Below are 26,179 nucleotides of genomic sequence, written 5' to 3'. Positions count from 1 at the left end.
ATGAGAATGGAATTGATGAGGATCACGATGAGAATATGATGACTTTTACAACTTCATTGATATCTAAATTGCCTAAAAGTTCATATGAGTTTGAAATAATCAAGAGGACGTTGCATCTTGAAGCCAACACAGAGAATATATCAATTTTCTTGAAATAGACTCCTCTCCAATCAATGAATACAATGCTAAAGGCTCCCTCAATGTGGCATTTCCCATGCTTTTCCTATATAGATCTGTGTGATACAAACAACCAAGGCTTAGAGAAGTACGAACATACAAGTTTGGTTGCACTTGATGAGGTTCTATGACCAAAGGTTTGGAAGGCTGGAGGGCACCCTTAGTTTGGATATTTTATCGACACCCTTATGTTGCTGTGCCAAACCCAAAATCTAGCAACCACATTCATCCGAAGAAATGTAGAAGAAAACACACTAACCACCATGGAAAATCTTTGAGCGCACTTGAAGAATGCCCCAAACTCCCATCTTGCAAAAGAGCTCATGCACTTTGGATTTTCAATCAGAGGGACACGACTGTATTTGTGATATGAACACAAATAGAAATAAGGTTATGGAGGCCACTATCAACTACAATGCGAAAAAAAAGAAAGGGACCACAACCCTAAGCCTCTTTCCTCTTGCATGTCTTCATCAACATCATCCTAGCCCAATCTTTAGTAAGGAACTTACAAAGTTCCTTGTAATTACCATCTTTATTTTTAACCAAGAACTCCTTCTGCATTAGGCACAGGGTGCCTTTTTTTAATAAAGTATTAATTTAACAATTGCAAAAAATATTAATATTTAATAATCTTAAAGCAAATTAAAACATATAGATTCTCAAATTAGTTCTAAACTTTATTTTTCGTCTCTACCAAGCTTCTCCTCCATATGCATATTTAGAATGAATGTCAATTCTAAATCCATTTTCTATTAGGAATGCCAACTGTATTACTACCACACTAATACCATATAAAAATGTTGAGTGCTTGATAATCCAGTATAAGGTAAGGGGATATATGCATGCATTTTTTGCAGACGACAGTTGAAAGAAGTTGAAAGTAACTGAACAACAGTTACACTGTAACTGCACAAATATCAATGCAATGATTTGTGTAACTACAACACCGATTATGAAAAAAGTTGCCCATCCTCCTCACTGACAAGCCTTCCTTTGAGGTTGTGCACCCATTTTTAGATATGCTAGCAAGGAGGGGAGATTTACAAGAGGAAGGGGACGTATTGTATTGATGGTAGTTATTAAATTTAAAGTACAAAATATTAAACATGAATTCGAAAAATTCAATATATTATTATACACTGATAATTATTATATAATAAAAGTTAACTATTAAAGATTATTACGTGCAAGGATCAGCACAATCCCTGTCAGAATCACAAAAACCAGATAGAACTTTACCGTGTAAATTGTAACTTGAATCAATACATATTATTTTGTGCATGTTATATGTGTCACTATCACCACATAATTTTCAACCTTGGTGTTATAGGTTGCTGTTGACATGCCACATATATTTCCAATTTTACTCTCAAACATACTCTTACAACAGCTGCAAACAAAACCCTCAAATGCAAAGAAAGAAACTCCAAATCTTCAAACTTCATATCTAATTGTCGGCGTCACCATTACACCTCATAGGGGCAAGTGCTAGTTTTAAGCATTCTTTAAAAAGAAATCGTTGACGTGTATAACACTTTTGTATTTTTACAAAAATATGTAGCTGTCTCTGGTTATTTGTGGTGTGATGCTCCAAGGTCTCTGTCCCTGCATGTAACATGGCAGGTGAATGAATCACTAGCAAGCTATGTCCAAAAATTGGCGTATTAATGATGTCAATGATCAAAAGGGGTTATCCGCTGGAGGCTTGCTTCATGATCATGTCACTCGTCATAATTTCAAGACTTCAATTACATTAACCATCAGAAATCTGTGGTGATTAAAGACAGTTGCACTGCATGCAAACCACGCATTTTCAATTTTTTGATTTCTTAACAGGAATGAACCAAGAGGGCAACACCCAGAATAACAGTTAACTCTTCCTGATATTTTGGAAAAAATGGTACATCCAATTTGCTTAAGTTTCAAAAGAACTGAAATAGTGGCAGCATCCATACAAGATGACCAATTAAAAAACGAACTTCCATACTCTAAATTTTGTGGCAATGTTATTGAATATTTAGAGTTATAAAAATAATTAACAAGTAATTGAATGCTCTGAAATAAAGTCAGAATTTGAGTAATCCTAGATAAAATAGAAAATCATTCATCTCAACCAATTAGATTTGCCCTATCATGGAGCTCCAGAAATAGGTATACAAAACAATATCTTCAGGAACTGAAGATGCCTCGAATCTATCAGCAAATCTTGTAGTAAAAACTGCTAACCCATCCCAAGCCTCGTAAACAGAAATACTAAGAACATACCAGGTTTATATAGATCAGCAACTCTGTTGGCACAAGCTCGACCAAAGACAACAATGTCGAGAAGGGAATTTGCACCAAGTCGATTAGCACCATGAACTGATGCACATGCTGCTTCTCCAGCAGCCATCAGTCCAGGTACCACAAAATCTGGGTTATCTCCTTTGATATCCAACACCTGCATATCAGAAATTAACCAAAACAAATTGACATAACAATTTTCACTTGAGCTAATCACAGATAACAATTTTCCAAATACATATATATATTAATAATCGCATTCAAGAGTCACGCTTCTACATACCAGAAAGAGAATAGTTATCTGCAGCTATTCAAAGTTTATATATGCTTTCTTTGATATCCGTGATTACCTCACCAAGGTGATTTGTTGGAATGCCACCCATATTATAGTGGACAGTTGGCAAGATAGGTATTGGCTCCTTTGTAACATCAACCCCAGCAAAGATTGCCGCAGTTTCTGAGATGCCAGGAAGCCTCTCTATAAAAACCTCTGGAGGTAGGTGATTCAAATGGAGATATAGGTGGTCCTTCAAGGGTCCTACAACAAAGACATGACATCAGCAACCAGGAGTGATTCAAGTAATTGTAGAAGTTATCAACAAGAAATATCAAAATACAAGCAACACACAGGGAAGCTTTTACTCCAACAGGAATGCTTCTGGATACATAATGGTAAATCCTGCTTGAAAATTTTAGGACAAGATTGGTGGTCTGAGAATGACTTTCTCCAAGAGACACTTCATTAAAAGAAGAAATACTACCTTGATAGGAAGATCCTTAATTTTGTCATAAACTTATACAACTAAAGGACTTTTTTCAGTTTAGCCAAATAGAGAAAAAACATTTGTATTCATGTACCAACTCCACGGCCTTCACGAATTTCCAGGGTCATAGATCTGCACACAATGTCTCTAGAAGCCAGATCCTTGGCAGTTGGAGCATATCTCTCCATAAATCTCTCACCTTCACTATTACATAAAATTCCTCCTTCACCTCGCGACCCTGAATTTTTGGCCAATCCAAAACTATAAATTAAATGCTGCACAATAAGTACTCAACACCATTTGTTATCAACATAGAATATTCTCTTGGTGACACACAATTCAACACCTAATAAGTAATGAGTATTGCCTCCAATTTCAAAATTTTCAATTTTTTCAAACTGAGATCCTCAATTGTTGTAGATACAATAGCAGTAAAGCACATAAATTACCGCTACCAAAAGAAGTTAATGTTTCCAAGAATATCAGGAAGAGTTGATAGTTATAAAGAGCGTTGACCAAGAATTATAAAGATAGTTGGAAGTTAATGGTCAACACTCTTTATAATGTCCATGTGTGACCAAGAATAAATTAAAGGACAGGAACATATGATAGTTATAATAGCCAAGAACTAGAGCAGAAAAGGGCATCCTACATTTGAAGTGAAAACAATAGAAGGAAGAAAAGAAACAGATAAATAGACATGAAGGTACTAACCTAAAAACCAAATAAAACCTCCAAACAAGTATGAAAAACTATGTGAAGGAAAGATCTTGAAAACAGTTAAGCTGATGAAGACCATCGAGTAAGGGAACTGAGAATCGAAATATCTTGAAAACAACTAAGATGATGAAGACCGTCAAGTAAGGGAACAGAGAAAAACAATCAGTATTTTAGGACAAATTGGAGGAACCGAGGATAATATCATTAATCATATTAACAGTACCAATGCAAAGTCTAAGAATGCTTGCTGGAGAAATTCTAAGGCTAGGGGCCCAGTCTGGACAATGCTTGTGAGAGCAGTTGATTCCACCTAGAGACTTCCCTAACACTCAAGATCAAAGAACTGTTGATGGTAGACAAGAGAGTGGTAATGTGTGAAAATTGGAATGTATAAGGGCATCCAACAGGTTATGGCATAATTGTACTGGGATAAACTCTAAAAGCGTCATCCTAGTTCAAATCCATTTGCCATAATAAGGCAGATTATAACACCAGCTCCCATATTAATTTTAATAATGGGTTTCAAGCATAAAGCACACCATACTAGAAGAAGTCCATAACTGCACCCAGGATGAGAAGCCCATAGCTGCACCCAGGATTTACCAAGCAAGAAAAACTGTACAAGCCAGAATATTCTATTGAAATGGAATTAGAAACTAATAAGCTATAAGGAAAATAATAGTAAATATTTGAACTAATAAAATTATCCATTTCTGAATAAAAGCAAATGAAGCTTGCAAGCTAATTCAATTGTATTAGAAGATTTGTACCTTCAGTAATAAGGCAACCTGCACCATATATGCCCGTAGGATGGAACTGGACAAATTCAAGATCCTAGATAAAAGGATAATCCCATGAGTATAGAAGGATAGTGTGGATTCAGTAATAAACATTTATCACAAGGAAGATTCAACCATAATGACCTGTAAAGGAAGCCCAGCACGTGCAACCATGCCATTTCCATCTCCAGTACATGTATGAGCTGATGTTGCAGAGAAATAAGCTCGTCCATAACCCTGCATGAAGTGATGTTAAAAATCATGCAGGGAACATGAATGAAGTATGAGCGACATTAATGAAATTGATTCAATAGCTCTCATAAACAAGATCAATTTGTTAAACCCTTACGCCTGTGGCTAAAATTGTGGAAAAGGCACAAAAACGATGGATTGTGCCATCTTCCATGTTTAGAGCAAGCACCCCTTGACAGGCACCTACAGCCAAAAAAAACCATGTTAAGCATACATACACCATCAAAAATACAAGGAAACCAATTAAGGAATTTTCAAAGAATCAATACCTCACAAACTGGTGAACAGTCTAGACTCTTAGGGATAAGCACTCAATGTTTGAAAAAATGAAATCATTAGTTAAAAAAACAATCAGAAGTAACCAATTTATATATGCGCAGATTTTATGAAGTGGCAATCTAAACTACTTATTTGAAGAAGAGCAGTTGGGCAAAACAGCAAATCTGATTATTAAAATCCACTGGCGTAGAGAGGAGTTAATCAAAAAGTTACAGCTTAATTAAGTCTTTTTCCCCCATTTTAGGGGCATGTGCTGATTGCGGATCCCATAGGCTGTTGTGGTCTCGTGGACATTATTAAAATCTTCCATTCATTCATTCATTCAATTGTCAAAGTAATAATTAGGAATTGAATGTACAAAGTACATGTTTCATGGAAAATAGCTTTTACTCTACCCCACAAGAAGCCACTCCCTTGGCCCTAACCTTACCTATTTATATTTTAGATCCTTTATCCATGTGACAGATGATAGAAAGTATTGAAGGCTTGACTTTAAATTGAGATATTTCACTTCACACTACACTTATGTGACCCCCTCATAAAGTTTCACTTTAAACATAAGCCTGTGAAATGCATTTTTATTGCCATTGTAATGTACGTACAAACAATGTGTAATACATCTGGTTTACAATAATTGGCTGACAACAGAATGCAATTTTAGAGTAGAAAGGAGTGAATCATCATATAGGAGCTTCTCTTCAATTGTGCAGTATCATTTTTAGCTCACTCCTGAATATAAAGGTTCCCTGTAGATGTTAGGTAACGGTATGAAGATCAGTGTTTGTGGAATTCCTCAAGACTTCCCAGCTTCTCTAGAGAACATGTTCATGGATTACTGTGTTACAAAGGAGAATGTCTTATTCATGGACTACTGTATTACAAAAGAGCAGTGCCCTCAATAACTGTATTACGTAGAAACAATGTGTAGTACATCTGGTTTCAATAATTGGCCAACAACAGAAAATAGAATTTTAGAGTAGAAAGGAGTGAATCATCATATAGGAGCTTCTCTTCAATTGCACAGTATCATTTTCAGCTCACTCGTGAATTTAAAGGTTCCCTGTAGATGTTAAGTAATGGTATGAAGATCAGATTTTGTGGAATTCCTCAAGATTTCCCAGCTTCTCTAGAGAACATTTTCATGGATTAATGTGTTACAAAGGAGAATGACATATTCATGGATTACTGTATAACAAAAGAGCAATGCCCTCAATAAAAGAAAAGACCATTGAACTGAAATATTCCTCCTAGGATTTTTAATTTAGAATGCCCAAAACCAAATTTACCTGATTTCATATGCATAAAAAATCCACAATATGGACAGCTAGACAAGGGACTATAGACTGAACTGAATAAGGATTACCACTGTGAGAGACTTTATCCAAGAAAATCATGATTTTCTTAAATTCCGCTATTGACTTCCAACTCAGAATTGATTGATTGAGCAGATTGTTCTCAGATTCATTTAAACAATCATGTAATAATCAACAATGGTGTTGATGGGAGTTTTGTTCCACTACAAGATGCAGAATTGAATACTTAACATTTCAAGATGTAAGACCAAATTTCCAACACTCTCTTGGTTGAAGATGCTCATATTCTCAACAATGTGGATGAATTGTGTGACCAAATGAGACAACCTCTGAAATTGTTAAAGATGTAATGAATTTTTATAGTAACAATCCACTCTTAAATGGAGTTTATAGAAATTATAAAGAGCATTGACCAGAATGCATACTTGTCTAAGTAAAGAGAGTATATAGGACTGAAGAAACAGACTAAAAAGAAATCCTAAATGACCATTAACTAAGGTTCTAGAAGAACGAGCTAAATATAGCAAGAACCTAAAATAGTAAAATGAATCTAGTGCCCTCCCTTAATGGTCATTCTATCAACTACACCAAGTTGACCCCTAAACTTGGCAAACTTTTCTAGACCGAGAGACTTGGTGAGGATGTCTATAGTTTTGTCCTTAGTGCATACATGCTACAACATCGTGGATCCATCTTTGACAAGTTGGCTAATGTAATGACAATGAAGGTCTATACTGTTTACCGTACTGGGTAATTAAATCAATGCATACAGACAATGGATCAGAATAGCAAAACTTATATTATTCACATACATCAAAGATATTACATTATGCTTATGATAAGATGATTTACAACGATCTCGGAGGGGGGTATATATACATCTCGAGGAACCTTCCCAAAGGTGTCCATCAGCTACATGCAACATGTCGGCTACATAATAAGAACCTTCCCGATACAACCTTCCCGACACCGACGAGAACCTTCCCGATACCGACGACATACACCTCGATACACACCCTGTCAGCCGATACCGACAACATACATCCTGATACCAACGACATCATCCCCCCAAAAGAAAAAGTCATCTCTGGACGACAATTACAAAATATCCGAAACAAATTAACAAAATAGAATACATTAACTGACTAACTACAACACGATAGATCTATTTCTATCACACCACTTTCACATTTGTTTTGTGCCTGCATCAAATTGGTCTCCAAATACGTTGCATCTGTAGCCGTTGCTAACACAATACTGTTTCCTTAATCGAGCTGACCTTGATAGACACCTATGCCACTTTTTCTGTTTCCAACTCCTGGGTACCCTGAGCCAAGTGTCATTATACTGCCTCCAACTGGATGATCAGCTCCCCCTAAGCTCTCTATGCATCCACCAAAACAGCCTCATGTCCAACACCTACTCCAAGTGCCTCCGATATACAGACACTCCATGCCTACAGCAGCTTCAAGTCTCATCAACTAGTCACACTTCCCACGACTGATAACTGCAATGACTGGGGGTCTAGCCAGCGAGGTCCTGGGGCAGCGGCCCAAGCACGCTCCCTGGACCAAATTAGCACTCCAAAACCCACACAAAATGTATGGAACACACTATTTTTGCGATTTCTTCTAATCCCACACTCTTTCTGGCAACTGTTGATGTTTTCCCTTCCCTTTGGCATCATCTGTTATGCATTCTGAACATTTTTTATTTGTCGACGTTTTTTTTTTTTTAAGAAAACCTCCTGTTTCCTCAATATCTTTTTGTTGTACGGCTACATCTTTCAGTTTCTCTGTACAAATTCTCTTCCTGACTTCCGACCGTACGAATCCCTGGCTACCTATATATTTATTATCTTTCCATCTTTCCTTGTACATCGTATGGCCGTACGGTTGCCCTGTGATTCCTTCGAGAAAGGCCGCATTCTCATCAACTTGGTGTCACCATAAAAATGCCCCTGTCGTGCATATCTTCTACCGTACGGCGATTATGCCTTTGCCACCGTACATTATGTCTTAAAAAACCTCTATCACCATACGCTGGTGAGTGACAACATGAAGCCGTACGGTATCAGAAGTTTAAAATGTCGTCGGTGCCAAGACTTAGAATGCCGTATGGTGCTAGGACTAAGAATGTCATACGATATCTCCAGAACCAGTTTACAATGTCGTATGGTGTCTTCAGGACCAGTTTACAATGTTGTACAATGTCTTCAGGACCAGTTTACAATGTCGTACAGTTAAGCAGTCTAGTGGTGATCCCAATTTGCCATACCATGCAGGGAGACTTATATAGCCGTACGATGAAGGTAGACTGAAATAGTCGTACGGTGAAGGCAAACTCAAATAGTCGTACGATGAAGGCAGACTCAAATAGCCATACAGTGAAGACAAACTGAATTAGTCGTACGGTGAAGGCATGAGCAGTTGACCACTGTACAGTACTTTTTCTTCTGACTTTTTTTTTTTTTTTTGGTTCACATTTTTTTCAATTTTTTAATTTTTTTTTTTTTTTTTTAAATGTTCAACTCTGTCTTTTATCTACCTTTACTTATCTTGCATATGTGCAGTATTTACATATATACAGTATTTACAGTCGTTCTTTTCTCAGTTGCTCGTCCACGGAGGTGCATTACTTCTTCCATGGTAGACTTTTGACCCATTCACTGCATCAGCTACTTCCTTCCTGTCAAGCATCGATAATTTTATTGCTCTATTATCACCCACTTCAGGGATCTTATATGACCTGACCTACTTTATTTTAAATCTACCTAGTTTGATCTCATTGTGCCCATTATACTTCAACACTAGTTGTCTCGATTGAAACCTGTTCAACATCAAGTGCTTGTAGTGCTATGCCTTATGCCTGTTCTGTGTAACCTTCATGGCCCATTGTACCTCCATTTATTGCTCATCAAGTTTACACGATCTCTCCCTCCAGTTTTCCATATCGCCCAATTTGTTCTCGAAACTCGGTACCATGAATTCTATCTTGCCTTCTTCACTCCGTACTGTTGAAGCTTTTATTAAACCCTTCCTCTTTGTTTCCTGTGCAGACCGTGTGATGTGTCTTCCTCGCTGCCAGCACCTTTTTGCTATATCCGCGGTTTGACGTAACATTTCCTTTTTGCGCAGTCGTATGGTGGAATCTTTCCGTTTCCTAGGTTCGTACTGTATGTTCTTCCCTTCCGTTTTAGTCCTAACCGCCTTTCCTTCTTCCACTTCTCTGTATTCCTTCGAACATTCACTTCCTTCTTCTTTCTCATCTTCGTCTACCCTTAACATATTACAGCTCGGAAAGAGCTCGTAATCCTCCATCTGCCAATGGAAAAGGCCATTCAATGAGTCTAGGTCATCCTCATTCAACCCTCCTTCCAGTCTCAATACTCCCTCTTCATCAGGTTCCATTCTCTTCTTCCCCTCGTCATCATTCTCGCTTTCACCTTCTGAGTCTGACGATGTTGCCTCCTCACCTACCATTTGTGTGTGCAGATCAATTATGAATCTTCTACCTGCGCGCTCCATTGATAGAGTATTCTTCTTCCAGTCATGCTTAATCCTTGCTTGCACTAGCCATCCATGGCCCAAAATAGCGTCATACCCTCTCCTCTTCAACGGAATGACAACGAAGTCAAGCAGGAATGGCTGTATTCCAATCATCACTGGTTGTGCCGTGAGGACTCCCAACGGTTTGATCCCATGTTGGTCCGTCGTTAATAATTGGAACATAGGTGGCCACAATGTCAGCTGTCCCAATCTTTTCTAGGTGTCCTCTGGTAACACACTGACACCGAACCCTTCGTCCATGATCGTGTCTTTCAAAACAGTCCCTAGAATTCCCATTTCAACAACTGTCGGATGTTGTTCGGATGAAAGGGCTAGCAACATTGGATCCTCTGCACTGCACCACCTTCTTTCTCCCTTCCTTGTTCTGGCAACTTAGCAGTTGGAGCAATGTTCATGAGTGCTATACGGAGTTGAGGCATAGTGAGCAGTCGATCATTTATTTTGACGGGTACCTCGGTTTGTAATATTTGCCGTACAATGTTCTGTTCTACGCAGTTGCGTGCGGAGGTACCAATAGTATCCTCCAGGTGTGCTTTCTCTACCTGCGTTTCTTTTTGGATCTTTGCCCACACTTCCTCCAATCTCTTCTTTTCTTCCGTTAGGTCGGGGTACACTTTCACTTGCTTCCGTGTGAAGGCCAGAACCTCCTCTTCGTCTGTTCCGATAGTGATCAAATTTACTCTCGACTTCGAGCACTTGGCATCTTCATGATCGCCGGGTCCAAACCATTTGCATAATAATTTCGGTGTGTTTGCCATTGTACAGTCACGGGCAAAGTGGCCCCACAAATTACATGCTCGGCATTGAACTATGGGTCGATCGTTTGCATTGTACTGAATTCAACTCCTGCTGCCATTATTATTGTTGCCATTGTTGTTGTTGTTTTGTCCTCGCCAATTATTTTTGTATCCTCCCGACGTAGCACCCTCCATACTAGTGTTCCCTCTCCCTCCTGATGCGGAAGCCTCCTATGTCAGGAACATTTGCTGAGGACCTCATGTTTTCAAATTGAATGGGCATTCCTTCGTGGAATGTCCCATGATTTCACAAATCTCGCAAAACTGGTCCTTCGGACAGGATCCCTTTGTATGGCCTTCTTTCTTGCATTCAATGCACCATAGCTCATTTCCCTTGATCTCCTTCTGCATGTTCTTAAATTCTTTCATCATTCGAATCATATCCTTTTGGAGGGAGTGGGCCTTCTTGCTCCCCTTTTCGTCATCGTTGCTCTCCTCTTCTAAAGATGCATTGTCATTTGAATTAGACGAGCTACTCTTCTTCTTTTTCGTCTTCTTCTCACTTTCCAGGTTCATTGCTCGATTGTACGCTTCAATGTATGATGATGGCGGCACAATCTTCATCTTCTTCCGCAACTTTGGGTGCAGGCTTTCAATGAACCATCTTTTTTGCAGTCCGTCAACCAGCTTATTTTCCATTTTATTTATCAAATCTTTTAATTTCCTCGCGTAGACTCAAACTGTTTCATTTTTTCCCTGTTTTGTATTGTATATTTCTGCTACGATTTCGTTGTCGTTGCGCAATAGTTGAAATTCGACAGTAAACTCCTTCTTAAGGTTGTCCCAAGTGGTTAATTTCTGAGGATCTGTATCGGTGAACCAATCAATTGCAACACACCGTAGGGTGGCGAGAAACTGCTAGACCCATTCGTTTGTATCTATTTTGCCATTTGCCCTCCAAATCATTTTGCATGTTTTCCAATGTCGAATTGAATCGGCTGCTCCATCACCATCAAATTTCGTCAAACTTTTCCTTTGGTCCTACCATTACTATTCGAAGTTGAGGGTTTTGTTGTGTACCTGCATTGTTTTGCACTACCGCGTTGTTCTGGACTCCCGCGTTGTTCTGCACTCCCGCATTGTTCTGCACACCCCCGCTGTTCTGTACACCTGCGTTGTTTTGCACACCCACATTGTTCTGTACACCCGCGCTATTCTGCACACCCACACTGTTCTAAACACCCGCGCTACTCTCGACAGTCGTGCTATTTGGTGAAGAAGGGTTTTTGTCAATCGAAGTTGTCCATTCCGAAAGTGTATCTCAGAAGAAGAGTTCACTCCACACTCGTGCTCCCTCGGCACTCCGAGCCATGCGAGCCGATTCCCTTCTGTCTCGATTCTCTCCCCTTGGCGAATACAGACTCAAAAACTCTTCCCTTGCTTCTTCCACCAATTCCACCCGTTGTTGAGTCTCCTCCAACAATTCTTTAGCGCTTCGGTGTCCATTGGCAATCTTCTGAAACCTCCTTCTACGTTTGGCTTGTTGTGCCAAAATTATATTTCCTTGTGCTGTGCATATTTCGTCCTTTTCCTTTAGCTTATTCTTATTCTTGTTCAACTAACTTGGTAGTAGTTATCATTCTCCTACCTTTCTAGGTCCATCGGGCAACGGTGCCAAATGTTTACCGTAATGGGTAAAGAAATCAATGCATACAAACAATGGATCAGAACTTCATATATTATTCACATACGTCAAAGATATTACATTATGCTTATGATAAGATGATTTACAACGATCCCGGAGGGAGGTATATATACATCTCGAGGAACCTTCCTGAAGGTGTCCGTCGGCTACATAATAAGAACCTTCCCGATACAACCTTCCCTATACAACCTTCCCAATACCGACGACATACATCCCGATACACACCCTATCGACCGATATTGACAACATACATCCTGATACTGACAACATCATCCCCGACAACAAAACCAAATGTTTACCGTACTAAGTAAAGAAATCAATGCATATAGACAATGGATTAGAATAGCAGAACTTCTTATATTATTCACATACGTCAAAGATATTACATTATGCTTATGATAAGATGATTTACAACGATCCCGGAGGGGGGTATATATACATCTCGAGGAAACTTCCCGAAGGTGTCCGTCAGCTACATACATGTCCGCTACATAATAAGAACCTTCCCGATACTGACGAGAACCTTCCCGATACCGACGACATACATCCCGATACACACCCTGTCGGCCGATACCAACAACATACATCCTAATACCGACGACATACACGCCTTGTCCATTAATGGAAGTCTGGATTCTAGGCTAACTTGAAAATTCCTTGATTACCACAAAACAAGGGAGTAGGTCCTACTTGAGGCATATGCAAGTCGGAAAGCATCTGTTGAAGCCAAACTGCCTCATAAGTTGTTTTAACAGTTTCTCTATATTTAGCTTCAGTAGAGGAGAGTAATATTGCTAGCTGCTTCTTGCTAGACCATGTTGCACATGTGCCCAAATTGAAAACATACCCAAAAATAGAGTTTTGATTATCAATAAAACTTCCTCAATTTGAGTCTATATTGAGGATCTCGACATCCACTATACAAAATGTCAAAATCAAGCGTGTCCTTCACATATCACAGCACTCTTCGCGACAACCCAATATTCAGCCTTTGGGGCTGTAATGAGACGATAAATGTAACTAAATGCATAGCTGGTGTTGAGTCTAGCGGCAATGAGATAGATAAGACTACCCACTAGATGCCTAAATGCTAACTCATTCTCCACTAGTTAATCTGATTCAGTAGAAAAGTTTAGCCCTTCCTCCCTAGGCATAAAGGTGGGTTTTCAATCCTACATCCAAAATTTGTCTAACAAACTTTGGGCATACTTAGACTAAGATATGAAAATGGAAGTATTTGTCTTCCAAGCTTCTACAGCAAGACAATAATGAAGTCCTAAAGCTGTCATGTCGAATGTCTAGCACAAATTGTGTTTGGCTTGCTCAACCAAATGTGCTCCACTACTACTAATGATTAGATCATCAACAAAAATGACAAGAATAAGAATCTCACCACTACCTTACTCGATATACAAATTAGTATCAGAAAAAACTGCACTAAAATTCTTGATCAACTAAATACTTATCAATCTTGATGTACCATGCACTAAGTGCTTGTTTGAGGCTATGGAGAGCTTTTACAAATTGGCAAACCTGATGTTCATTACCTAAAATAGGAAAACCTAGAGGTTGTATCATGCAAATCTCTTCCTATAATACACCATTCCGAAAAGCACTCTTGACATCCATCTGATGGGTGCGCAACCAAACTAAGCTAAAAGGACTACGACAAGACATATGGTACTCATTTTAGCAATAGGAGCAAATGTCTCCTCATAATTGATGCCCTCTTTTTGTGAAGACAAATAAAACATTAATAGAGCCAGACTCCAGAGGGTTTTATCAAAGATCTTATCTTTCTATCAGGTCGTGAGATTTATTGAGCAATAGAAAATGCAGATGAAGTAATAACAAAATTGAGATTTTGATATCTGTGGCTAAAGTTTTATGTGAGAAAATCATACTATGGAGGTTCAATATTAATTTTATCGTGTTGAATAAATAAATATCTGTCAGGGAGCTGATGTTTTAAAAAGTATTTATGTTGTGGCCTCAATATTTTGCAAAACTCAAAGGCTTTAGCTTATAGTTACCGCGGATGATATAATATTATTAACTTTGTGGAAAATAGATAAATGCGGGTCTATTGTTTCATTTAATATTTGTGGTTATAGGTGTGAGTTTAGTTGAAGCTGTGTTTCTTAGGTTACTGCCAAACCATTGAAATCGACATAAGTTTTTCATTTAACACTACGACCTATTCTTTTTCTTTAGAGTTTCTTTTGAGAAATGTTGTTCTGATACTTGCAGTGAGAAATAATTGTTAGGCTTCTAGTTAAGTCATTGTCGTGAGTTGGAATTGTACAAAGGAGTTGTTGTAGACTATATTAGAAAACAAAGAAAATGTCAGGTTGCATAAAATCTTAATATTAAAAACTTCGAAAATAATAAAGTCAAGAACTAACCGATGAATAACTAATATTTCCTCTTGATATGCACAAGTATTAAGCTAGGAAATAATATTTGAAACTTATTTTTCCTGACCTCGAAGGTTATCGAATGTGCAATAAAACAAGAGACGTATTGCGTCAAAGTTCTTGCCAATAGTTAGGAAAAAAGGAAATTAGAGAGTCAACTATATGAAGAGAGAGTTAAAAGAGATATATTCTTCATAATAGTTAGAAAAGAAGGAAAATAGAGATTTATATATATGAAGACAAATTGAAAAGAGAGAGAACGATAATAGAGATTTATAGATAGAAATGAAGAATATGAAGGATATGAAGAGATTTAAAACAGAGAGAATGATATGTTATTATAGGGACACTAAATAGAGATAGTTGGAAGAGAATTTTAAAAAAAAAGATAAAGGATTATGTTATTTTAAGAAATATTAAAATAACAATTATAAAATTGAGTTAAATCAATGAAGTATTCATTTCTACCTTTTCCAATATAAATTCAAATATTAAATTTTAAAAAATAAATTGTTGACTGCTTGATCCAAAACAACAAAAGAGTTAGTAAGTTTGAAGAACAATATTAGTTTTACAAATTTTAAAATGCAAAAAGAATTAAAACAAGATTGGAAAAAATAGCTAGTTAAACATAGTGTGAAAAAAGTTGGCATTTTACGATTGACAAAAGTAAAGGACAATGTAAAACTAATAAATATATTTAAAATAGAAAATATAAACATTTAAAACTAAATATAAATTATTTTTTAAACAAAATTTTTAAATATTTTTAGTAAAAATTTATTAAGTAATTATATTCTTAAAAATATTTTTTCATTATTTATTAATTTAATTATAATTTAGAATAAAAAATTAATTTTAAAATTAGAATAAAATAATTTTAAATTATTGTGAAGAAAAAATTAAATAAATGTATTTTAAAATGATATGATAATTAGTTTTTAAGTAAGATTTTAAATAAACTTAAACTCACAAGATGTTAAAAATAATAGATTGATATATTTACAATCTTAGGTAAGAAAAATGATTTAGTTATTATTGTTGATTAGACATGCATTTATGTCTTAGGTAGTGAGGTGGAAGATAAAATAATTACTTTTTGGAAACTCTAATCAATTTGTCACAATTGTGAAAAAGATAAAGCTATCATTAATGCATGACATCATTATTGTTGGAAAAAATATGTGAATTTTTGTTAAGGGAAATTGATTTTTCTCCCTACCAAAAATAGTATGGACCAATAGAATGAGCACAAAATGTCATTTATAAAATAAGGAAAAATAAAAAATAGATATACACATTGTAAGTTGCATATAAACTTTTAAATTCTTTGATTTGATTGGTCAAGTTAATGTCATATTAGCACTAACATGAATGCATAAGTATTCCTGCCCATGGCAGGAACTAATAAAATATGGGAGGATTCAAAAATAAATCAAAGCTTTTCCTCTATAGTTGGGCACATGAATATTAATTAGAAGGGACTAATTTTAATAATATTTCTAAAATGTTCTCATGGTGCATAATATATGAGTGAATATCCAATGCAAACATGGTAGTGCTATGAATTCTTTGTGCTGCATATATTTGGTCCCCAACTTTTGAAGACAACCAGATTTATTGATCTAGTGGGGCTTGACTAGTGGCTTGGTTATATAATGCTAAACATTAGCGTATATTGAAATGAGAATGTTGTGTATATCTTACAGGGCGCATTTGGGTTGAATAGATGGTTTTAAGTTGCAATGTGGTAGCCTATAATGATTGCCAAGCACATTAGAACATCTCAATGAGCGGGAATATTTAATTCTGACAGATTAGAGTGGGTCTATTTTTTGTGGAAAGATAACCCCTCTCCTCTATACTTATCAAAGTTTCACAGGATAGAAGACACAAGGGGAAGTTGAATCGAAGGAATTATACAGTTCAAAGAATACTAAACCAGTCACAGAGAATGTTGCGTCTGCAAGCAACCAATGTTACCAAATTGGGTACATCCTCTGGCAGCATGACATGTTCATTTTAATTAGAATAATCCACAGTTTGAAGCACATAAGCAGTATATTCAATTAAGTCAGGAATGCATATATTGAGGATACAACAAACAAGCATAATCCCGCGCGAATGCTTGGGTGCTTAAATTATCAGAAGTGACTGGAATGGCATGGCTGTCCATATTGAGAGTTCTCAATTGGGAATAATATATTGAGAAAGAAAATGACAAGTTGATAAACAAGAGTATAGCAACACACTACTTTACATAGGTGTCCATTATCTTTTTCACACCTGAATAGAAGTTGTAGATGCAATCAGTTGTGTTGTGAGACATTCTGTTCTTGAAGTTATATTCAGTAAAGTTGCTAGTTGTATGGAGGAGGTTCTTGAAGTCAAAAACAAAACAAAACTTAAAATTATGCAGGGGTTCTTCCAAGCGTTTGATAATTTTTCTGTAAATTAAAAACAAGACATGGCAGCATTAGTGCAATGATTGGAACACTCACCTACAAAGGCTAGTTGTTTTATGGTCTGGAAAAAATCAGGAAAGATATTTTTAAGTTATAGCAGCAATTAGCACAAGATTTCCAACCTGATAAAAGAGCAGATATATTCGACATATATGAAGAGTATAACAAATTACGTCTACAAATTTGAAAAGATTTACCCTTCATTGATTATATGGTTTTTCATCCAAAGCTACAAAACAATAATTATGTGGAAAAGAAGTACTATGAGTTAGGCCGAGATCTTCTTGCAAAATATAGGTGCAAAAATTTGTATGAGGAATTTTCAGCAGACATTAATCAGCTTACTAGTGAACCAAATTTCAAACAAGACCTGGAAGACAATGAAGAGAAATATACTACACAGGTTGCAGGTGGTCTTCAGAAAGAAGAGCAACCAACTATAAATGCTCTGCAGCCTTCTCATAATCATATAGAAGATGTTAAATATGGTATAGGTCTATTGAATTGTAGTATCAAGGTAGAGGTCTCTTGCAGGGCTTCCTACACTAATATTATTGATGGACCTGCTGATAACACATCTGAGAAGACTGTCCAATCAGCTAATGATGAGGACTCAACATCTTTTGTGAGTGTTGATGTTGATTTTGATTCAGACTTCAGGGTCTCTACATATGGTATGGATTCTTCTTGTGATAAATTTAATTCTGAACACAATGCTGCCCCTAATTCTTTTTCACAGCTGGGTATGAAAGATGACATTGATGATGTGGATATGATGATGAAACACTCTCTCCCACCTCATGTGCATTTGACTTATCTCATACACCTACTAGTTCACCTTATTTGGAGGGTCAAATGAAAATGACTGAAAATAAAATTGTTGCAACTGTATTACATTTTGATAACATATATGAGATGGTTGAAAAGCATTTTTGGGAGGAACAATTAGAGAGAAGACAAAAAAGGACTCAAAGAGGAGTTCTTGCATTTGCAAGTGATTAAGGGATGAAAACAATGAAATCAGAGTATCTACATCTTCTTTCAAATCGTGATCATCACCTTAATCTCACAGAGATCTATTCTGAGGCATTAAGGAAGAAGGAAGAAGAAGTAGACATCCTTTCTTGCAAGCTTACGAATACTAAGAACATCCTAGAGGCTTCCTTAGCAGCAATTCATGAGGCAGAAATTCAGATTGTTGAGCTTAATCAGGAATTAATATTGGCAGGCTCTACCTTAGCTCAACACTCAAATGTAGGAGATGAGGAGGTTGGCAGTGATGATAGCAAGAGGGTTGATCAGCATGGGCATGCTTCATCCACATTCAAGGGGCACATAGTACCGTATGATGAGTCATTGACTAAGGTTGAGGTTATGCGTTGTGACTATACAGTGAGGAGTGCTCGTCGCTTTTCATTTGATCCATGCGTGGGGAACTTGATGAGGTGCAGGTGTGGATTGGCTTAGGGTTGGTATCATTCATTGTGGGATGGAAGTCTACCATCTCCAAAAGGTGGGATTAGGGGTTGTAGGCATCTGAATCAGGTTCTGATGCAAGATTATTTACAAGGGTGCCAGTCAATTTTGCACTATTGCAATATGTATCCAAAAGGGTTGGTTACTTCTATGTCACAGAAGTCGCATATGAATACAAGGTTACAAGGTGTTTATGGTGTCATTTGCTACCAATAGGGTAACTTGCAAAGTCAGCACAAATAGTTGGATGTAGCTGTGAGGTTGTAAATTTCTTCAGTGGTTTGTATCTTCCTATGGCCGATGAATGTGAGAGTAGTTTGTTTTGGGACCTGAGTATTGGCAGAGTTGGTAGTATAGCTTTGGTGGCTTCCACTAATAGGCTTCACCACTTATGGCATGGTGAAGAGGTCAGATTTGAGCGACAAGAATTTGAAGATCTTCTTGGGCCTATATTGATTTTTATGGATTCCTCATGTGTGCGAGATTTGATTGGTGGGTATGGCATATATACTTGCACAATTCATGGAGGTATGATAGGTTGACTTCCTAAGTTTTTCTCTACTGAGATGTTCACTCTCGTGACACATACTGTTAGATTGCCCCACCATTTCCAACATGGTGACTTGCTGATTGTGTCAGTTGGGTAGGAATTATCATTTCCATTGGCGCATGTATTACAAGATTTGGTGATATCAAGGACATCATGGAGGTCTTCACTTGGGACCCAGGTGGAGCGCTCACATGGGTGGTTATGGATCAAGGAGTTGAGAAGGAGTGATTTATTGCACTCCTTCCTTGATGGAGGTTGGTACACTATTGAGCTCCCACCACCTCTTGGTATTCGAGGTGTGTGGAGATACAATTGGAGTGAGGTACTCAATTGGGTAGAGAGCATTTTCATTAATGAAAGTAGCACGTGGCAAGTTGTCCCAATTGAGTATACACATGATGTGTTTTGGATTCTTGATTTCAATTGATTGGTGTTTTGGTTCATGTTGATTTGTTTCACAGCTCTGGGGTTAAAAATTTTTACACCAGTGTTGCGCAACAATTGAACATAGTATCAGTTTTGAGGCAGATATAGGATCCATCTATTTTGGTTCCAATATACAGATGCAAATTGCTTGGGGGAAAGTAATCTTTGGGAAGGTTGGATTATCACGTCCCATTTCCTAGGACAATATTTTTGTTGCTTTATTAGCTCATTTTGCCTTGGTCCCGAGGGCTAATCAAAATTTCTTAGGGATCAGTTCATTTTTTGGCCTAGGCAGTTTCAATTGTTGACCAATCAGAGTTGTTTCAGTGGGGTTTCCAGAGACTTACTATTTTTAATAAGTCAGCAAGCTCAACATTATTGACATTTTAGGGTTGACTAGGAGCGTCTTGTCAAGACATTTCTGGTGAGCTATCACACATACATATTTGAGTCCATATTATCGAAGATTTTAATGCCTAAAGATTTAATTGATTTATTATAAAGTGACTTTATAACTTAAGTTCATATTGTTAATGTCATTTTATTATCTATGGGCACTTCATTTCCTTAAGTGGGGGTAAAGCATTATTTTAAAAGGGAAAAAAAAGAAATAGAAAGGGGAATGTGAAGAGTCACCCGTTTGTGCTTAATAAAGGAAGAGGGAGCTCATTTTCAGCATACTTGGTTTTGTGGTTCAGCTTTCATTTTCTCTCTTGGAGAGTTATTTTCAAAAGCTTCAGGTTTCAGCAAATCAAAGGACGGAAACCCTCGATCTTGAATAGTAGAAAGAGACCCATTATCAGTTGGAGACATCGTGCAGATGTTTCATATTGTATTCCAAGTTCATCTTTTCTGTTATCCGATCTTGTTGTAGTTACTATACCTACAATTGGATTTGATTCTGATTTTTCTAAAGAAATTCAATGAAATATTTATAAAAGAAATTTTGTTGGAGATTTACGGTAATAACATTTTAAGACTTCTTTTTATCTGGTTGTCTAATGGGGTTTTGCTGGTGAAATCTGAAATACATTACATGGATTTTTTGTTAAAGGTTTCTAAGATTTTGTCAAGAGTTTTGGGTCAAACACCCAATTAGGGGTATTACAATGGGTGAGCTGACAAGAAATCTTGGTGCTTCATCTCTATGAGGATCACCTAGATGCAATGAGTGCTAAGTGTTCCATTCATCGTCATGAGAGATGGGTTGGTGTGAACCAGTACTCATGGAACATGGGTCAATGAGCTTGACTCAAAGGAACTACACAGCTGAATCTTGGTAGCAATATTACAATTTGACTTCTTGTGGAAAACATCTCCTACTTATCTTAGCAAGACAACGATATTGTTGTAATTGTAGCCATTAAACTATCCATTCCCTTTCTGCAGTGTCTCCCATTTTTGCATTTTGTTTCATGGTTATTTTGAACTGAGAGTTACTTTAGTTGTTCTTATTTGATTATTTGCATAATGAGATGCATTGATGATTGTTCATTATTTTGATTCCAGTATCATAGCTGTTTGATGTTAAACAATTCTACTATTTCAGTTTGATCATACCCGCGTGATGATGCTAGTGATGTGACATGATGCTTTATGATGGTATCTCGGTTACTTTGTATTCAAATTATAGATTATGGATATGCATTCAGATGATGTTTATTGGACTCATGTTTATGGTGTTTATATGTTGTGGATATCAGTCTTTTACTTTTAGTTGTTATATGCTCAGAATGGTGCAAGCTATCCTCCCAACAAAATGCACCAAAAAGACAAAACATGTAAAAACAATTCTCAAATGTACAAAAGCATAGCGATTTTTTTGCTATATTCGTGTTGTTTTCTACTATAAACCATTGAAATCATGAAGAATTCATCCTAAAATTATCATAAAAATCTGTTGTGTTTTCGAAATTTCTAAAAAAAACATCAGTGCATTTTGTCGGGAGGGTAGCCATGTCCACTTAAAATAGCTTTGAAATGATTATTTAAATGCTTTCCATTTAATGGATTGTTATATAAATATATGGTGTCTACTATTGTACTACACTACTGCTATGCTATGCATTTTTCCTATTGGTGTCGGTACGAAGTGAGACAAAGTTGTAGTCACTTTCTTGTGAGATCTACACGATTTACTATTTGCATTATATATGCTTTGACAATTTATATATTGAGTGTTTGTACTTGATGTTTGAATGTTTTTGTGAACATTTATCAGGTACGTTCATCCTAAGTTGTAGTAATTGAGTGTGTACCTATATCCGCAGTAGTGACACCAGGAGATAATGACTCTCGCCTTGCATAATGAGCCAATGGCATCCTTTTAAGGATGAAACATCCGTGTCATTGATATAATTATCCCTCTGGTACTTGTGGTATATCCGGACTTCACAATGCATTATGTGATTTGACCTATGAATGTGTCTATGAGAGTTGCTTTGTTGCAAAAGGTGTTTATTTTAGAGCATTTCAATATGTTTTAACTATTTCAATTTAATTATCAGCAAATGTGTCATAGTTGATTCAATATGCCTAGGCTTGATTTATTTAATTTGGGTTAAGGGGCCTACTCGTTATTTAAATATTTAAATAAAATTAATTATTGTAATAGTGCTTATATTGGCAAAAGTGAGTTTTTAATATCACTTTTTCTTTTGTGCTTTGGGGTTTTTGAGATTTTTGCTCCAAAAACTTCTTGGAGAAAATCTTGATTTGTTCATTGTGGGTGATTCAGGTGATGAATATTTGTGAGTAGCTCATTAGATTGAGGCATAAATCTCCTTCTTTGCCAAAGTTTTTGTCCAATTGAGCATGGTTTTCACTTTGTACTTCTTTTTCCCAGCTTTTTCTCTTTTGGTGTGAGGCAAGGCTCTTGACATCTCTTCCTATGCTTTTCTATTTTGATTTTTTTTTTATTGCTTTAGTTTCATGGGCCAAGAGCTAGTGTTTCCACACAAGATTATTTAAGTTTGTTACTTAGTTGGTCAAGAACAATCTTTCCATGCTTTGTGTACATGGGGTTTGAAGTTTTTGCACCACTATGCTGTCGGATTTTGCATACCTGCCTGGAAATTATATTTTATTGGGTTTTTGGTAGTTTGGATATCAAATGGATAATGGGTTTTAATTTCATTAATTTCAGAGAAATTTGAATTTTGGGCTTTTTGGTGTTTGCATTGTTTTGTGTCACCCAGATATGTGATGGGTCTTGTCGATAGTTTTCATGTATTGGATTGGATTGTCCTCCATGTTTCGCTTCATCCCATGGTTCTACCTTGTGCTTTTTTGATTTGTGGACGAATCACTCCCGGCAAAGTGCTCGGTTGAGTATGTTTGTGCATTTTCATGAGATATTAGCATTCTTGAGATTTTACCTCTTTGCTTGTTTTGTTTGTATTGAGATGCATGGTGATGGTGTTTGTGCCCACCCATGAGCACATTGAGTGTTCCCTTATAGGATCTTATAAGATCCGTACTCTTGGCTTGAGGCCAATCAAGTTCCTAAGTACTTCGGGAGCTTTGGGATTTTGGCATTTTGTCTTGCTTTTGTGGTCCTTGGTATATAATGACAGGGTTTATGTTTGGGTAAAGTGTCGAGTGGCTTCTCACAAGTACTTCAGCCCAAAAGTGGCCAATCTGATAATGTGGAGAAATTAATAACTTAATAAACACATGCGTTAATGCAACTTAATAAAAGAAAAATTCGACTACCTAGCCTCATGAGGGAGTTGATCAAAGATACATTCCGAGTCTAGCCTCCCAAGGGAGTTGATCAAAGGCTCGATGCTACTTGGGCTACCATGAGCCAAGTAATGGCACTCCCCTAGTAGTCTATAGCAAGCTCTAAGTAGAGACCTAAAACTTGCATTGAGATCCACTTGGGTGGTTGTGTTGCCCTTGAGACATGCATTTTTGGCATGTGTACCCTCTTATTTATTTTGTTCATTGTGACTGTAATCGGGTTGCTATCTCCACAAGCACAATGGGGTGGGTCTGCAAGTTCCACATGGTATGGTGGCATTGCTAACTGAACCATTTTTTGTAATGTTCCCAACTCGATACCCACACGAGTTACCCCTTTTATGGTGAACCCAATCTACATAATAGTACAGGCCTACCAACATACTCAACAATACACTAAATTTGTACCTATCAATACAGCCAACGTACTAGTCCACACTTCCATCATACTAGCCAACACTGCCAATGTACTAGTCAACACTGCTAACATACTAGTCAACACTGCCAACCTACTAGTCGGCTCTACTAATGTACTAGTTGGCTCTGCCAGATAGGTGCAATGGTGTACGGCTAATGTACTAGTAGGCTTTGCCAGATAGAGGGTGCAATGGTGTACGAGCAACGTACTAGTTGGCTCTACTAGATGGAGGGTGCAATGGCGTACGGGTACTAGCTTACCAGTAGGCTATGCTAGATAGAGGGTGCAATGGCATATAGGTGCCAACATACTAGTCGACTCTACCAGAGGCATGGTGCAAAGGCATATAGGTGCCAACGTACTAGTCGGATTTGCCAAATGGAGGGTGCAATGGTGTACAAGTGCCAACATACTAGTTGACTCGGCCAGATGGATGGTGCAACGGCACACGAATGCCAATGTACTAGTTGGATTTGCCAGATCAAGGGTACAATGGCATACAGCCAATGCACTAGTCAACTATGCTAGATGGAGGATGCAATGGCATACAGTTGGAGGGAAGGGATTGGTTGTGGGGAAGATGGAGGGTAAGATGAACGATGACATGGAGGGTGAGATGGAGGATGTTCGTATGACAATTGTTGGAAGGAGTCCATAAGGGGGCAGTTGTATCAAGTAGTGATAGAAGTACAAGGGTAGGCTTGTGCATGGCAGGAATGGTGAATTCGCCAAATGCCAATAGTGAAGTAGTGTGCAATGGATGATTCCAAACCCTCTACTAATCCATTGGAGGGAGGGATTTGCTGATGCCAGACATAGATCCACAATGTTGTCGAAATAGAAATGAATCAATTGAACATAATATTTGCCAAACATAGGTATGCATGCCAATACAAAGATTTATGCAATTTATGGCTGAAACCCAACAAATATACTTCCCATCAAAGATGGCGCTCAGATTTGCTAGATCCAAGCAAAGTATAATAAGTAGAATAGGGTAGGCTTGAATCCTACTGAAATTGCAACAAGCCAAATAGGGACAATCTTTCACTTTCGAAATGAAAAAAAAAAACTCCAACCGGAGTTCACAATACAATAAAATAATTCAAGTCACATACCAAAAACATCCTACACAACGGTCATAAATACCCCATCGGAGGAAAACTTTTGGAGGTGCACAACAAGTGCCAACATGGCAACAAACACCTCGACCAAACTAAAAGATGGGCTCAAGATATATATAAATTGATCAAAACCCCAAATACAATTTTTTTTATTTTATTAATCTACCCCGCACTAATAACTAAAGTAATTAATTAAAGGTTATTTTATTATATTATTTATTCTAGGACCAATTAATTAATTAATTTAATTAAGTTATTACATTAAAAATTTGGGGACATCACATTAGTGGGGATCAAAGTACGAGGACAATCTCTCCAGCTATGGGATTCAGAGCTTGTATGCTCACTCTCGTAAGTGCATAGATATTTGGAGGTTTATGTATTAGTTGTTAATCTAGCATTTTATGTTCATGTTTTCAATTCATGTTTCTTGACGCAATCGAGTGACCATAGCCTCAATATGCATATAACCAACACTCCTTGGTATGGAGTTAGATGTATTTCAGTTGTGCAAGGGTACCGACTTAGTTTACGGCTTTTCCTTATGTTAACTAGTCAAAAACACCCACTTTTTGCCTATGCCTAAGTAGAGGCATCTATGACTCTCTGGTCTAACACTTTTTGGTCTCAAACTTCACCAATAAAGCTTTATTAGTGAATCGCCATCTGTGCAGACTGATATTTGCGCTATCCAACCCTCCTCTATTCCTAATTAATTAGTGTCCCTGCCCTATATTGATTTGTTTCTAGTTTTGAGTTCTAGACTGGATTCATAAGCTTCCACATTAGATTCTCGAGGATCCCTAAGTGTTGTGGGAGCCTTCTCATTGCTCATTATGATAGTTTAATTAGTTGTTTGGATTGGGATGTGATTTAAAAAGGTATATGAACTTGAATGTTTAACCATATTGGAAATTGTACTTTAGACTTAAAACGAACATTTGTTGGAACTAATTGAGTTGGTTAATGGCTTGGGAC

General features: G+C 37.2%; 1 protein-coding gene across 3 annotated transcripts in view; it reads right to left on the bottom strand.

Moving 5' to 3' along the window:
- LOC149569227 (succinate dehydrogenase [ubiquinone] flavoprotein subunit, mitochondrial-like) overlaps nucleotides 1-26,179 on the bottom strand; it is a 254,135-nt gene that overhangs the window by 192,241 nt on the left and 35,715 nt on the right. For all 3 annotated transcript variants that reach the window (XR_016362732.1, XM_089821977.1, XM_089821978.1), the window contains exons 6-11: nucleotides 5,076-5,161; nucleotides 4,871-4,963; nucleotides 4,718-4,781; nucleotides 3,322-3,465; nucleotides 2,814-3,001; nucleotides 2,446-2,620 (exon numbers count right to left, since the gene is read on the bottom strand). Coding sequence is in view for 2 of the 3 variants with exons in the window: in XM_089821977.1 (XP_089678103.1) it covers nucleotides 2,446-2,620; nucleotides 2,814-3,001; nucleotides 3,322-3,465; nucleotides 4,718-4,781; nucleotides 4,871-4,963; nucleotides 5,076-5,161 (750 nt within the window). In the remaining variant the exon portion in view is untranslated. The remainder of the gene's footprint in view (nucleotides 1-2,445; nucleotides 2,621-2,813; nucleotides 3,002-3,321; nucleotides 3,466-4,717; nucleotides 4,782-4,870; nucleotides 4,964-5,075; nucleotides 5,162-26,179) is intronic.

Source organism: Cupressus sempervirens, chromosome 3, assembly GCF_028749045.1.
Source record: "Cupressus sempervirens isolate cs-2001-9-10 chromosome 3, ASM2874904v1, whole genome shotgun sequence".
Taxonomy (NCBI): Eukaryota; Viridiplantae; Streptophyta; class Pinopsida; order Cupressales; family Cupressaceae; genus Cupressus; species Cupressus sempervirens.
Note: the sequence above shows the minus strand (reverse complement) of the source record. Positions and strands in the feature narration are given on the sequence as shown.